General features: G+C 50.5%; 7 protein-coding genes across 7 annotated transcripts; 1 reads left to right on the forward strand and 6 right to left on the reverse strand.

Moving 5' to 3' along the window:
- BKA55DRAFT_86448 (uncharacterized protein) lies at positions 1–1183 on the reverse strand (the record flags this gene model as incomplete). The annotated part of the gene is made up of 2 exons (XM_046201670.1): positions 1073–1183; positions 1–1023 (listed from the first exon to the last, which is right to left on the reverse strand). Coding segments are annotated over exons 1-2 (1031 nt in total), but the record flags the coding sequence as incomplete, so codon positions are not given.
- Positions 1184–1697: 514 nt separating this feature from the next.
- Positions 1698–3655, reverse strand: BKA55DRAFT_517636 (uncharacterized protein; the record flags this gene model as incomplete). The annotated part of the gene is made up of 3 exons (XM_046188204.1): positions 1698–1726; positions 1780–3090; positions 3145–3655. The coding sequence occupies 3 exons, from the start codon at positions 3653–3655 to the stop codon at positions 1698–1700; spliced, it is 1851 nt and encodes a 616-aa protein (XP_046046717.1).
- Positions 3656–5011: 1356 nt separating this feature from the next.
- BKA55DRAFT_692392 (ribosomal L29e protein family-domain-containing protein) lies at positions 5012–5391 on the reverse strand (the record flags this gene model as incomplete). Its single annotated transcript, XM_046199777.1, has 4 exons — positions 5012–5047; positions 5118–5220; positions 5273–5324; positions 5385–5391. 4 exons carry the CDS (start codon positions 5389–5391, stop codon positions 5012–5014), a joined length of 198 nt encoding a protein of 65 aa, XP_046046718.1.
- A 634-nt stretch (positions 5392–6025) lies between these two features.
- Positions 6026–7224, reverse strand: BKA55DRAFT_692393 (mitochondrial carrier domain-containing protein; the record flags this gene model as incomplete). Its single annotated transcript, XM_046199778.1, has 4 exons — positions 6026–6161; positions 6217–6454; positions 6512–7059; positions 7124–7224. The coding sequence occupies 4 exons, from the start codon at positions 7222–7224 to the stop codon at positions 6026–6028; spliced, it is 1023 nt and encodes a 340-aa protein (XP_046046719.1).
- Positions 7225–8083: 859 nt separating this feature from the next.
- BKA55DRAFT_595679 (uncharacterized protein) lies at positions 8084–11111 on the forward strand (the record flags this gene model as incomplete). Its single annotated transcript, XM_046195837.1, has 6 exons — positions 8084–8101; positions 8234–8529; positions 8589–8799; positions 8854–9167; positions 9256–10813; positions 11028–11111. 6 exons carry the CDS (start codon positions 8084–8086, stop codon positions 11109–11111), a joined length of 2481 nt encoding a protein of 826 aa, XP_046046720.1.
- A 273-nt stretch (positions 11112–11384) lies between these two features.
- On the reverse strand, positions 11385–12941 carry BKA55DRAFT_517751 (uncharacterized protein; the record flags this gene model as incomplete). The annotated part of the gene is made up of 2 exons (XM_046188212.1): positions 11385–11502; positions 11584–12941. The coding sequence occupies 2 exons, from the start codon at positions 12939–12941 to the stop codon at positions 11385–11387; spliced, it is 1476 nt and encodes a 491-aa protein (XP_046046721.1).
- A 905-nt stretch (positions 12942–13846) lies between these two features.
- On the reverse strand, positions 13847–14615 carry BKA55DRAFT_574175 (uncharacterized protein). The gene has a single exon (XM_046193281.1). The coding sequence runs from the start codon at positions 14264–14266 to the stop codon at positions 14048–14050; it is 219 nt and encodes a 72-aa protein (XP_046046722.1). The 5' UTR covers positions 14267–14615; the 3' UTR covers positions 13847–14047.
- Between the last annotated feature and the right edge of the window lie 572 nt (positions 14616–15187).

The following is a 15187-nucleotide window of genomic DNA, read 5'->3' on the forward strand; positions in this document are numbered from 1 at the left end:
TATATTGCCAATCGAGCACGCAGGTCCCAAGGAAACGACTGACCATAGCTGTCAGGACTCCAGACTCCTGCAGTGAAATTCGAGACAGCAGCCCGTCGTTCGTCATCCATATCCCACTCGCGATCGTCAGAGGTCCATTGATCCCAGTATTCTTCTGCCGCTCTCCCCAATAGCCATCGAGAGAGTGACTTGGACTCTTGTATAGCTTCCTGATAGCGCCCTGTCGATGCAAAAAGCTCCACGTAGATTCCAATATCATGCCATGGGGCTTCCATAATTTCCATCTGCGGCTTCGTCCGTTCATGATCAAAGAACCGCTTGTAGGCTGCAATTGCGCTCGGAACAGCGGCCTCGGCTTGTTTGTTGTCAACACAAGCTTCGGCAAGTTTTCTGACAATTTCAAGGTCGTAGGGTCGATGCTCCAGAACAACTTTGTAGTCAGAGATGGCAGCTGCAAGATGGCCCTGTCTGTGACAGACTAGGCCTTTGCCCAAGCGAGCATCGATATTCGTATGATCGGCCCGCAGCGCAGCAGAATAGCAAAGCCTTGCGGTGTTGAGATTTCCGGTTTCGTCATCTGCAACGTTCTCCAGTGCAAATGATGCGCACTGGAGCCAACCGTTCACGTCCTTTGGGCGAAGATGAGCAGCATAGACCATAGCTGATAACGATTTGCCCATATCACCTTGCTCACGGAAAATCGATGATAGAGTCGTCCATGCTTGGTGCGTTTCCGCGTTGATTCTGATAACTTCAAAAACAAGATCCAGTGCTAGTGAATAGTCGCCGCTCAGGAAAGCTTGATTTACTTTCGATAGTCGTGCTGTGATGTCTCCTCGAGGTTTTGCTGCTTTTCGTGGACCTCGTGCTCCTTTTCCTCGTGGAAGTCCACGGGCCGCAGGCGAAGGATCATTCTCACCCCGTTGATCTGCCAAAAAGGTTCGAACAGTCTCATCTAATTTGGCGATATCTCCCTCCAGCTCCTCCAAGTCAGAGTCTGCATCTGAGGCGTTGTCTTGTTGCCTGCTTTCAGTCAGCATATTACATCTCTTCAACGAGAACTGATACCAACCTTTCCATTGTGTCTTTTTCTCGCTTGGAGACAAAATATTAGGATGTGGACGATATGTGGTTGGACAAAGATGGTGTGTCTAGTGCTAGTAACTTAGAAGAGGTCGCGACGTTGACAAAGATGGGATGGCTGTGGCGGGCCTCCCGAGTGTGGCTTAACACTGCTGCAGGCACGTGACAAAAATAAGCGCACGGAACCAACCTTATTAACTAGGGAACAACAGATGTTAGAGTACTTGGACGAATATGTGTTTAGAAAGACAGTCAATCAAAAATATGGCAGAAACGCAAGGTAGCTGCCGACCAACAGAGTCAGAGAAAGCACAATTCATTATCACTAAGCCACCGGGATAAGGAACGACGAGGTGAATAAACCTTATATATGCAAAATAAGGCAAGACGTCACTATCAACAACATGATCTCGTGGAAATTCATGAGTTTTCGCACTCGAACTATTAATTTTGATCCCCAGCGACCTTCCATCTTTCTGTAAAATACTAAATCGAGTCTGTAACAGAATTGTAACAGGATTGTAACCCATGTCCAACACAATGTGTGCAAAGTTGAACCACTCCACGTCCAGTTTTCGCAGGTCTATATATGGGCATGCCCGGTTGTGGTGATTCTAGCCCAGTTTTCCATCGGCCTTGGCTTCTGCGATATAATTAGTACATGGTCTCAGGCAACAATGGCTTGAAAGCACTTACCCTTGACCTGTTCAAAAACCTTGAGCATCTTTCGGCGTGCACCGAGGGCGTTGACGCCGCGCTCTTCCAGGGCCTTATCGTCCAGCTCGATAAGATCTGTCCACTTCATGTCCTTGAGATTATCGGTGTACTTGTGAAGGCGAAGACTGCGAAGCCAGCTGGGGATATCCTGCAGAAGGGTTGGGTCGGTCGGGTCCTCGGGAGGCTTAGAGCTGCCTCGCCTCCCACGAGGAGATCGTCCGCGAACCATGTCCGAATGGTCAGATAAGTAGCCCTCGTGACCAGGCATTCCAAGGCCTCCCAAGTTGACCGGTTGCATACCGCCAGTAATCAATGGTGAGGACACGTCGTACGCACTAAGGAAACCATTGTTTTGCGGTGAAGTGAACGGGGCCATATGAGGCACTCCAGGTTGCATGGCAATCCCAGGAGAGCTGGGACGAGAACGCTGGCCACCCAAACCAAGGTTTTGCTGTGCCTGAAGAGCCATGAGCTGTTCCCTACTGAGGACTTGACCATGCTCATTGATCATGACAACGTTTGTATTTGGAAGATTGATTCCGGGCTGTGGACCAGCGGAGACAGGATTCTGTCCTGGCGTGCCATCATTGGACCTCGTACGACGGTACTTGCGCACGTCGTCCAACGCGAATCGATTGTTGACTGTAGACAAAGCTGCGAGTTTCATAGCAGTGGCGTTAGCAACCATATCGGCCTGGTTACCTCCGGTATTGGCTGTGTTGAAGGTGCCAGTCATGGGGGTGTTAACCATTGACGCCCAGTTGCCGCTACCAGCATTGTACGGTGAGAGCAAAGGCAAGTCCCCAGGATTCTTATCCGGGGCAGTAAGAGTCGTTTGTTGGATCGTATTGTTGCTTGACAGTTGCGGACGCGGAGAGCGGAGTCCACCTGACGGTGTCGGCTGCACAAACTGACCCATAGGGGCCTGACCAGTGGGTGCCTTGCCAGAGTCTGTGTTCCCGCCACTATTCCAAGGCGAAGAACTAGCAGGTCCAGCGTCACGGCTATCCTGGGGCGCACTGATAGACGGGGCAGCCATGGACGAACGATGATCCAAAGCGGCACTGTTGCGGTTCGAGGAGGGTGGGTTCCCAGTCTGCTGAGTGAACTTGGCCTTCTCGGTGGCAATGGCAGCCGCAGCATCGGGGAACATGGCGCTGATGGTAGAAGGGTCGAGTCCTGAATGTCGTTTGTTGGATGGGGCGATAACCGAATTACGAACCATGGAATTGCGGGCAGAGTCGACATTGAGCTTGTTCATTGCATCACTGAGACGGTTCGACATAGGGTCTGAGAAAATAGCAGGTTAGGCATGAATCAAGGCTTATGTCGCAACGAACATACCTTTGTCGAAGCTGGCGGGGGACAGAACCCCTGACATGGGATGATTCTTTCCCATTTGCTGGAGCACCTGGATGAAAAAGCGAATCTGAACCTGGGTTGTCTGCTGCAAGAGGGCATACAGAGCAGCGGTGCGTTCAGCCTCGCTCAAGACACGGAACCATTGCTCAATGGCACTGAGCTCGTCCTTGAAATCCTGGTCCAGAGTAGCAGCAGCCATCTCCTCCAGCGTCGTTTCGTACTGGTCAATGTCCGCGATCCACTGCTGGGCAATCTTGTCCTGAGAGTCCGATTCAGCGTTGTTGGGGCCAAGGTTCTGCTGAGCCTGTCCATAGAAATCGGAGGAGGGTCGAATGCGGTTGGAGGGGGAAGGGCCAGTGAGGGACGCCATGTCGGCTGAGGCGCGAAGTGAATGACCAGAACCTACGGCTCGAGAAGACGGCGGCCGCAAGGTCGAGGTGCTATTGGCCTCGGGCGTGCTGTTTCTGTTTCCGATGACGTGGTTTCCAGACATGTTGAGCATTATCGAGGGTCGGTGGTTTCGAAAGGGTTATTGGTAGTAGTAAATAGCGACGTGCGCAGAATATGACGGCGGCAAGCAAAGATGTTACAAGAATCGTCTCTCGACTCCTGCAGTGACCGGCTGACCTCAAAGGAGCTTAGACTTGAAGCAAGGCAGGAAATTTAGAACATTATCTGCCAAACGACGAACAGTGCTGCGAGTACCAATGTCAGCAGATAGTCCTTTATTGACAAAATTTCCAAGCTGGTACGACAAGCTTGGAAGAAGCAGAAGCAGAAGCAGGGGAGAGAGGGGAGGCGTCATACGAGTATAAACGACACCTAAGTAGGTACAGGTAGTCAAAGAAGGGACGAAGTCTGCTTCCAGGCAGGCCACAGAAATCCTGATTAAACCCCGCCGACGTATGAAGTAAAGGACCGGCGTCCTGTAGAGATGGGCTCGTCAAAGGACAGAGGGATGATCGGAAGCAGAAGAGAATGCCTTCGTGTTCCGATAACTTAGCACCTAGCCTGCAGCGAAGGCCTCAGCCCCTGGGCTTACCTAATCGGGGTGTGCGTGCCCGCCCGCCAAGGGCTCACGGGCCTATCGGTAGCAAAAAAGGCCATCAATCCTTGCCAATAAACATTGTTGCCTCAGGCGCTGCAGGGTTTCAAAGTGGCAAAACGTGTTTTGGCTATCAGTAGCCATGATCGAAACGGAGATAGAGTCTCCAGGAAAGGTCTAGTCAGGTTGAAGATAGCTCAATTAGGAACCAATCCTCTTTCACAAGAACTATACTGATTACCGGTACATAGCAGGTAACTGAGATGATGAGATGGTACGAGATGCGTACTACAGATCTATCACAAGGTTGAGACATGAGTAGAAACACACATTCTAGCAACCATCGAACGACAGGTTCAGCGATAAAGCATTTGAAACAGGGGTATGGTGCAGCTCGAAATTCAGGGTACATGACCACTGCTAGCGAGTCACAAGAATAGGTAGGTCAGCGATTCGACTAACGATACATGGGACAGATTAGGTTCTGGACAGCATGTCACGGGCAATTTCACTGCGAGCGAATAGCAAAAGTGGTTGGACCTTGTAGCATGGAGTTCAGGTAGAAGTTTTTCCGTCTACTACCTCATGTTCCTGGAATGGAAACCAAGCAACATGCTTCACTCGGGGCCATCAAAACGTTGAACGCCAGGACGGGACCTATCGGCATACACCACCTTCTCGTCGGGCTAACCGCATGGTATGTATTTCCATCGTTTCATTTTGCGTGAGTTCTATCGTTTGTGTGCCGTAACCGAGCAATGCGAATGCTCCAAATTGACGCCTCCGTTTTCCTTTGCCAATATCTTAGACAGTCTCGCGCTTGCCCTCCTTAGCCTCCTTCTGTATAGTTTGTTAGCCAGCTGTTTCGTGCGCAGACAAATGTCGATTGTTCGGGGAGTGCGTTTCGTACCAGGGCCTTCATGTTGCCGTGAAGAGCATGTCGGTGGTTTCGTCGGAACTTAGGGTCGGTACCCTTGAGAGAGGGGTAACGAGAAGTCTTGGGCTTCTTGATACTGCGCGAGAGTCAGCAACAGTCGACGATGTTGGGAAATTCGAGATAATTACCCGTTCCGGTGCGCCTTGCGCGACTGGTTGTGCTGGGAGCTGTTCTTTGACTCTGCGGCAATGTCAGTGATCTATGAATCTCCCTTGAAGCACTCTCTGGTATTGCACGTACTCGCCATTGCTGCTGATTGATTCCCTGTGTCGACGGAGACGGATCACGAAGTTGCGAGGAGAAAGGTAGATTTGTGTGCGATTCCAGCCTCAAGCCCTAGAGGGAAACGTTGTGGGGCATTCTTGCTGACCTAATGAGGTGGAGGGCAGGCTTGCACGTGCTGAGTTCTCCACCTTGGATCTGAGCCAGAATCACTGACTAGCTGGGGTCAGTATCAGTAGCCTCAAATCAATGTTGAGTTCATATATGGCGGTTTACGTTAAGAGTAACAACAATGACACGATACATTTACAGGGAACTATCTGCTGCTCGATTAGAGAAACTCCTTTTCATTCCGCTGATTGTCTCATGTCTCTGCTCCGATGCTCTAGAGGTGTCAGAAAGGCCAGAGGAACATCAGCCATAGAGTTCACCAGCTCGCCAACAATATCGTGTCTTTGGGTTCAATGGTCCGTATTGCTATATACTATAATTGGTTCCAACGCAGGTTGAAGATTTTACCATCATCAGGAGGAATAGTGCGCGCTTATTACTATCGCAAAACGTACAAACACAAAACACCAATCCGTTTCTATTCCCAATTTGCAGAATTTCAATATCCCAAACACCGATGCTGTTTCTAAGGATCAACCGTCCACTGCCTATGTTGCCGTGACGGGTTTGGCCGCAACACTGTGTGCAGCGGCTGCAGCTGCAGTCTTCTCAGCAGTCTTGCTGAGTTTCTGAAGGCGAATAGACTTGATATATCGGATCAAAAGGACGAACATGAGCTCAACCCTGCAAAACAAAATCAGTCGCTGCGAGTAATTGCGTGTCAAGGAGTGAATCTTACCTCTCCTTTGTGGTCATGAGGATGCCTTGAACGATGAGCCCCTTCAAGATCTGCGGTCCAATACCCTTAAAAAGACCAAGTACACCCTCGTGCTCAATGATGAACTTCATCACCTCTACAAAACTGGTGAAGGGCTTGCCATTTCGGGCCGGTGGAGGCTTGGACTGGAGACCAACTTTGGCCACGATAAGTGGCTGGGTAGCGATGGTTGCGAGCGCTTTAGACATGGCACCCAATACTACCAGCAACAGTTAGCACATGTGTATAGATAGATCATTTTTTGCTGGAAACTTACAGAAAGCTTCTGCTGGTCTCAGGTTGGTCTTGCCAGGGTAGAGTGTGTCCTTTAGTCGCTCGTATGCTCCATATGTGATGGCAGGGTTGACAACAAGGACGAGACTGGCCTTCAGACCACGCCAGAGACCTGATACACCATCTGGGCCATCAATGACCTCACGGGCTGTGTCTATGAGACCTTTTCGGTCGCCTTTGCTTGCCGTCTGCTGGCGCGTGGTAACAACAGCAACAGGAATGGTGAAGACCTGGGCAATGGCTCCAGCGATAGCACCCAAAGCGAGTTCGACGACGGTAGATGGATGCGCATCTGTCTTGCGAGACTTGAAGTACAGGGTCCTGACAATGGTGTACCAGTAGAAATAGGCAAAGTTGGTTGAGGCAACACCGATCAGAGAGCCATTCATGCCAGCATATAGACCCTTGATTCCATCATCGGCGACAATACGCGAGATGGCATCCCAAGTCGAGGTGTAGTGTGGTTCGGAGGAGGAGGAAGGGCCTTTTGAAGGATCGGGCTTGACTTGGACTTGAAGACGAGTCTTGACACTATGCTAGAGTCAGCATTTTGAAATAGAACGAGACAAGCACCATATCAGAATATATGACTTACATATCAAGGGGGTAGACCAGCGCATTCGCAAGAACAGCACCTGTAGCTCCAGCGACAGCGCGACCCCAGGGGGAGATCTCAGGCTTTGATTGCGCAGCCATATTGGATGAGCTGTGAACAAAGAGGAGATCTTGTTGAAGTGCAATATGGGGAGGGGGAAAACACAGCTCACACTGAATGTCTATTCTATCGCGATGTTGTACTTCCTGGGCCGGTCCATGATTATCTACACAAAGATTAAACGTCCCGTCCGCTACCGGTTCGGGGCCGAGGTTCGAGTCTACCGGTCTCGGCAGATTTGGTGGGCCCCCGCCTGTGATTTGACCCGCGGGATGGAACCTCGGTTAGTGAGACTCCTCCCTAAGACTTTGGGAGATTCAGGCTTGTGCCTCCCTACGTTACCAACTCGCTAGCGATACCATGGATGGTTAATGACGTTATTATGGAGATAAGATGCACACTGCAGATGAAATGAGATCAGCTGTAACTTTAACCTAAACCTCAACGTAAACGTCAACGTAAACGTCAACGTCTATTGCATAGGTTAAACTCCCTTCTGCGTATGCGCTCAGACTTACTCACGTTCGAAATAATATACCCTATAACATCATGGACTAAATATGCTTAAATAAATGGCCGGTTTGAAAAGTATAAATCATATGATGTGAGAGAACCCTGGGCATGGCGTACAAACAAAGCAAGTACTTATAGATATTAAATACTCAGCTTATCTCGTTCTTTTTAGAAGATATGTTAAGTATTTCCCACTCGAGTGACGCTTCTTGTATTCCAGCTACAGATACAGAGCTCATTTGAGTGGAGAATACGATGGGCGCAGCAAACATCAGCCCCCACCGCGGGGTTCTATGCTCTCGATTGTTATCTCGAGTCATTCATTCATTGTCAATGTCAATCAATCAAACCTGGCAATGATTGAGGCCATGTTTCAGTAAAACAGAAATGGAGAAGAGAGCTCAGGTCAGTACATTCCAAGACGTATGGCCTATCTTATCTGCCTCAGCACCATCATTATCACCTCGATTCAGATTACATCATCGCTCGATATAGCTTCATTTATCGACTAACCCTATATCTTTATCTATATCACAGGCCACTGAGTCTCTCATTCGAACATCGAGTGGCCAAGCGGCCCTCGATTATGCCGTTCAAGCTGCAGAGCTGTACATGCGAGCTGCTGGAGAGGCTTCAAACAAAAAGGATGCCACTCGTTTGCGATTGAAATGTCAACAACTCATTGCTCAGGCCGAGAAGCTCAAAGCTGAACTCACCCAAACGCCCAGCGTCTTGTTACGAACTTCAAAACTTCACTCTAATCTCTTTCCCCCATGGACAAAAGAACCCTCGGAAAACGAATTTCAACTTCTCCCCGGCGAGGAGCCTTTCACGTAAACGAAGCCCCTGCCCTGATCCAGTCTTTTGTAGCTTCCGGCTGAATTTGATATAGTGACAATGCAACCTTCACACTATCACCGAGGCAGGCCGCTACCTTTGGTGGATGGAAGCGTCCAAGGGACTTACACGACCATGTTGAAGCACACGACGACATATTCATGAACTCCAGTGGCGGTTGTGATCTGGTTCAAGATGTAACCACGGATTGTTCTGTGGTCGCCAGTTTATGTGCCGCTATGAAGATCTTGACTGGTCGAAACTCGGTAAGGCGTATCGAGATACAATGGTAATGAGCGCCCACTGATAGTCTACAACAGATTCTCTCCTCTATATTGTATCCATTTGACAAAGCAAAGGGCGTACCTAAAGTATCGGCGTCTGGCAAATACGTGTTGAAATTATACTTCAATGGGTGCTTCCGCCGGGTTGTGATCGATGAGCGGCTTCCATCTTCCATCAGTGACCGAACTCTCTACGTTGTTGATCGAGTCAACCCTCAACTGATTTGGCCAGCGCTTTTAGAAAAGGCATATCTGAAAGTAAGAGGAGGCTATGACTTTCCGGGGAGTAACTCAGGCACAGACTTGTGGGTTCTTACTGGATGGATCCCGGAACAGATCTTTCTCCAAAGGTGAGCACGTTTTGTTGTCCCTCTTCCCATTCACTATCTCCATGCCCTTGCTTCACGACGTGGACTCACTTCTCAATTGCTCTTATAGAGAAGATCTGGAAGTCGATAAGCTCTGGAGACGAATCAAGAATGCACACGACTCTGAGAATGTGGTGGTAACCTTGGGTACTGGTCGAATCTCTGCCGAGGAAGAGGATATCCTGGGCCTTATCGGAGAGCACGACTATGCTGTCATGGATCTTGAAATGATTGGTGATAGTCGGAGGCTTTTGGTCAAGAATCCTTGGTGTGACGGACCGGTTTGGAAAGGAGGCTTTCCTCAGTCATTTGATGCCGAATCGCCAACCTCATATGCCGCCAGGTCTCAGCACAAATCTCCTCCTTCAGTCGCTGGCTCTTTCTGGATGACCTTGGAGGATGTCCTTCAACACTTCGAGTCCATGTACCTGAACTGGAATCCTGCTCTATTTCCCCGTCGCCAGGACCATCACTTCACTTGGCATATGCCTCCCCCGGAGTTGTCTTCGTCCCTGGTACGCAACCCACAGTACTCACTCCAGTCATCAGCTGGCGGGCCAGTGTGGATTCTCGTGAGTAGACATTTTGTGGATGAAGAGTTGGAAATTGCTCGGAACAGGACCGACTCAATGGCAGCTGTCTCTGGACAACTTGGTTACATGAGCATTCTCGTCTTCGACAACGACGGCCACAGGGTGCAAGTAAGCGATGGTGATGTCTATCGTGGACCTTATGTCGACTCGCCGCAGACTCTGGCACGTTTTGACACGAGCCCAGGGAAACGATATACCATCGTCATTGACCAGCACGAGTTCCCGCTACCAGACTACACGCTTACTCTTTCATTCCTCTCCCAAGATCAGCTTGCAGTCAAAGAAGCTGAAGACGCAATGACCTGCACAAAGGAGATCACTGGCTCGTGGACCAGGAGAACTGCAGGAGGCAGTGCAGCTTGCACGACCTACGCTACAAACCCCCAGTATAAGCTATCACTTGCTCAAGCAGGGCCTTTATCTGTCCTGTTGTCAACAAATATGCAGGATATCCATGTGCATATCGATCTAGTCTGGTCCCAGGGCAAGCGGGTGCAGACACTCAAGGCTCGGGATCTTGCGGGCTCATCTGGGGAATATCGCAGAGGCTGTGCAGTAGTCAACATTCCACATATTGATGCTGGAGTGTATACTGTGGTTTGTTCAACCTTCGATCAAGGCCAATTGGCAGACTTTGTCCTCCGCATTTCATCCATGGCGAACGTGCAAGTACAACCCGTACCCGCTGATGCTGCTGGGAGACTCCGCAAGACACTGAGCCCTTTCCAGCTTTCAGACGGTGAAGAAGTCAGGCGTGCGCAATTATCGGCGTCTTGGTTAACTCGAATGAGCGTCACGGCACGAAGTGTCGCCAGCCCAGGCTTCGATCCTAGTAACCGACCCTCATCCACTCTGATGGTACGAGTTTCCGTGGCTCATGGATGGGATCCTGAGCGGATCACGATCGCAACCTCGGGCGACGGCGAATACGAAGAACTCAAAACAATCGTGCGAACCCCTGAGCTTGACATGGAGCCAGCAAGGATACAGCGAGAGGGCATGTGGTTAGTGATTGAGAGTATGGGCGCGCCTCAAGTTGGAGAGTGTATTGAGATAGAGATTCACAGTGATGGGCCAGTTAACGTAGGGCCATGGGCGCTCGTCTAGCCAAAGTCACTGTGCCGGTCAGTTTATTTGAGCATACATACGTAGGGTTCATATATTACATAAGAAATGCACCAAAATGCGAAGCACGGAGAAGATGGATACATCTATCGACTGAGAAATGATAAATATATGTTCAACACAGCATGATGCTGAATATGAAGGAAGAATCGAACAAGGTGTACGCTCGCTAGCCAACGCCACACTGGCGCAAGTGGTATACTCCTAGAAAATAAAATGATGAACGAAATCTGACCCAACCGGGTATTTGAGATCCTAAACGCCTTGTGTGTACCTCCAAATCCTCACTCCGCTTAATCAATGACCTTTGGCAACATACGAGAGCCTTCAGTCGCCCGACCCGTCAAATCGCCAGGTACTCATACATATAACGCCAAAGCAAAGAGCGCTTCCCATCACATTTCGGTTGGCGTAAATCGTTAATCGTGCGCGTTCAGCGTCCGCTCTCAGCAGCCAGGTCCGTATGCCAACCAACAGTCGTTTAGGCCGGTGGGCCGCGTCTTCTTCGACCACGGTTAGGTCCATCTGGTCGCTGAGCAAGTACATCTCTCAGTTGCGGGTCGTCTTTGTCTTTGTCTATATGATGAACACGGACGTGTCTAGGAGCAGTCAGCATCATTACTTGAGTTCGAGGGTCATATCTAGCTGAAGCACCGATATGGCCTAGCAAATTCACATACCGCTGAAGATTATCTGGACGTGGATATTTGTGTTCCCTATCAGGGCAAAAAGGGCAGACGTAGCCTGGGGAATCATGAACCAGGCCATGTCTTATCATTTCATTCTTTCTTTTGAAGCCCTTCCCCCCTTCACTTCTCGGACACCCTTTGACTGGACAATAGTGTGGACGTATGGATGAGTGTACGTTCATGTGAGAGTTGAGGAGATACTGGGTCTGGAAAGGCGCCGCATTGCATCCAGTGACTGTGCACGTATACGAGCCGGAAAGAGGCTGCGGATGTGTGATGCCATCGATACTCATCCGATCAGTAATTGAGGTTGAGTTGATCGAGGTTGATGTGGCAGGGGTGGAAGCAGAGTGATCGGTATTCGGAGTCTCGCCAGCATTGCTACTACTGTATTCGGTTGGAGCGCGAGGGTGATTACCATTTGTTGGATAATAGTGCATACTCGCACTTGGCGCAGAGTGAGGAGAAAGTGTTCGGTATCCATCTGGTGGTGAACGGGGTGACGACGGGAGATTAGTATTCAAACTAAATCTGTGCCCTAGGTTTGCGGCTGGAGAAGTAGGGAAAGCCGAGGATGGACCTGGAGGGACACGGCCAAGATCCTGTTCGGATGGGCGCTCTGGGTGTAAGTCTCGGAGCTCACCAAAAGTCGAACGAAGAGACGGGAGAGACTGTGATGGAAGAGTCTCCTTGGACTCGCCTGCTGGTGCGCGAACTCCATGATGAAGCGGCGGTAAGGGTCCGTTAGACGAAGAGATCAGTGGCGACGTGACTCTATTACCGGAAATATATCGCGGTGCAGACAAACCGTTGATCGGGGACTCGTCGTGGATGGAAAGCTGCCCAGTCGGTATAGATATATCGGGGATCGTTTTTGGAACCGAGGCAGCGAGAGACGGCGGTGCTGTCGCAATAGAAGCAGCCTGTAGAGCGTCTGCAGCCAGGTGCTGGAGCAGAGGTCCGCTCATGAGATTGCCGTCGACGGCCCGTTCTCGCCGTGGCTCTTCATCCGGTGAGTCTTCGTCGCATGGAAGACTCTCGCGGGCAGCTTCTCGTGCTATATCGGGATCGCGTCCATTGTCGAGATATGCGACTAGGACAGCATCCCCAGAAGTGGGACGAACCTTGTGGCGATTAGACTTGCCGCGACCGTCGATGGAGGTGGGACTCAGACTGACTTGAGCAGCAGGAATATCTGGGGGAGGACTTGGAGACGGCTCGAGCTTTGGACGAAGCGGGGTCATGAGGGGGCTTCCTCGAGGAACCACGTCATCCGGGTCGTATGTATCGACGACGAAGCCGAGATGGGGTTGTGGTGGTTGGTGCTGGTGGTGCGTAGCTGTGGTCATCTTTGTCGCGTTGACGGTGGTTGCTCAACTCGCCATGGCCCCTCGTGGGGGGGTTAAAGCGTTCGGGAGCTCTTGATCAGTCGGCGGGATCTCGCGCCTAGTGAATAGCCGTGGTGCGACTTGAACGGTAACTGGACAACCAGAGAAAGCTTGGTGAGTCGGAAGATGCGAACAGAAGAATCGGTCGGATAATGATATCGTGGAATTGGCAGCGGATGTGCGCGCACGACTCTAGGCAGACGACTTGCCAGCGAATATTCGTATACTAACGTTGGTCGCTCAACATGAGTGACAAATGCGACCAAGGCGGCATTAAAATAAGAACAATCAAGTTCTTGGCGTTGGTAGGTCGTCCAGGCAGGTTGAGGTCGGACGTGAGTCGCGAGTATGGTAAGCGCAGGTTAGGTGGGATTTGCGGCGTAAATGCGGTGAACTTGAAGTACCAGGCTGAATGCGAACAGAGCGTGGCTAAATACGGTGGTGAATCTAGCCGTGATAATGCGCGTTATTCGGGAGATGTAGTGCAACCTTTGTCGATATGATAATCGTCAGAATGAGCGCTTGCGCGATAACACAGAGAGAGAGAAGCGGAGTTGAATCGCTATTCCGTTGTCGTTTGACCCAGGGGATGTGACCAGTAGTAAGACCGAGTGAGATGATACTGGAAAGGGACTCTTTGATTGGCAAGATTAACCTCGAGGTCAGACCTGAGGCGTCGATACGTAAGGTAGCAGGTAGGGTATCTGGTATGTATGTACAGCACAGCAGCCAGATGAGGCGAGGTACGGTGCCGTGCCGTATATATAAGATTAAGGTGACAGCTGAGGTGAATGGCGGGAACCAGATATGAGCAACTCGATGTACCGAGTTATTTCAAAAGGAAGAGTGCGGAGCAAAGTAAAAAATCCGGGGGATTGAATGTATTTACTAAGTTATTCCTGGGAGCTGGAGCCCTATCTGTCCATGTACAGTACATTGCTAACCTGCCCGGGCTACTAGGTCTTCATGGTCCTGCTCCTTCCTAGTGAGTATGGAGTATGCCTCCACTTGTTGACACCATGTTACGGGGTTTGAGAAGCAGTCCGTTTTAGAGGAGACGGGGGACGCTACAACACGAAAAATGGGAAGTACAGCACAGCACAGTACAGTACAGTGCCAACTACGCCGCGAATTGATGCTTGAATTAGGTAGGAAGGAAGTGAGTGGGAGAGAATGGAAGAGAACTTTCCTTGGGAAGGGCCTGAGTGAGGACTCGCCGGGGCTGGGGTCCCGGGAAGGTTAGAAGGGTTCAAACTCGAGGGCCGGCAGGAGCATGGCATTGGCATGGGGAAGATGCGGGATGGGGTAAAAGGTGGTAAATATTCGGCCCTTGGTTATCTGTAACATGTGGTAGGTCGGCTGAGGACAGGGGGTCCAAGATGGGGCTCTGCTGTTGCGGCTGGCCTGGCAGGCCCTTGAGCCCTGAACCTGGGGACTGGACCTGGGCCTTCACTGGCTGGACTGGGCAGACTTGGGGACCTGGGGCGGGCACAATTTTAAATGACAGAACGCGGTACGTCCGTCGTATGTCTGAGCAGTCTCTCCGCTGAATGGTTGGCTTTGGTACTCTTCTGTGCTAGTTCAGGCCACCCGACAGCGCCATTATGGGTAATTCTGTGAGTAATTGGATCATTTTCAAAGTAGAGAAGTAGTGTGTCTTTAGCGAGATCTTTTTTTGAGTCTACTTTTATTACCTGCACACGCTTGACCGACATACATGAAGGTTGTGTGACGGACGGACTGACCTCGATGATATGGATTGGATGCCACTTGTACCACAGAATGAGCCTCACCTTGAACTGTAGCGAGAGTCTCTCGGACTCGAGATTTTCCTTTATATTGTCACATTTGTCTCAGGTATACGGAGTACTCGCTACAGACTTAAGTCTTGAGTAAGTCATGGCCCAGAGGAGAGGTCGAGATTCAGGATGTATCCGCCGAGGCCTCCCTCCCCCTCTCTTGATACCCCACTGGGGTCACCCGTCTAAGCCTCAACATCCACTGCCGTGTCGACATGTGTGTGGTGCATTGGCACGATGCCGAATGGGCAAAGAGTTGGTATACAGGGTAAGGTAGTATGTCTCGTAAAGTATTCGACTCGTCTTTTCGTCCTGTTGTTCTTTTCGTCGTTGACATTTTCTCATCTGGCGGTCTCAAAAATGACCTCGTGATCATTCGGAAGTATTTAGGCGTGATGATCTGTGCCG

The sequence above is a fragment of the Fusarium redolens genome (assembly GCF_020744475.1).
Source record: "Fusarium redolens strain MPI-CAGE-AT-0023 chromosome Unknown BKA55scaffold_12, whole genome shotgun sequence".
In the NCBI taxonomy this organism is placed as follows: Eukaryota; Fungi; Ascomycota; class Sordariomycetes; order Hypocreales; family Nectriaceae; genus Fusarium; species Fusarium redolens.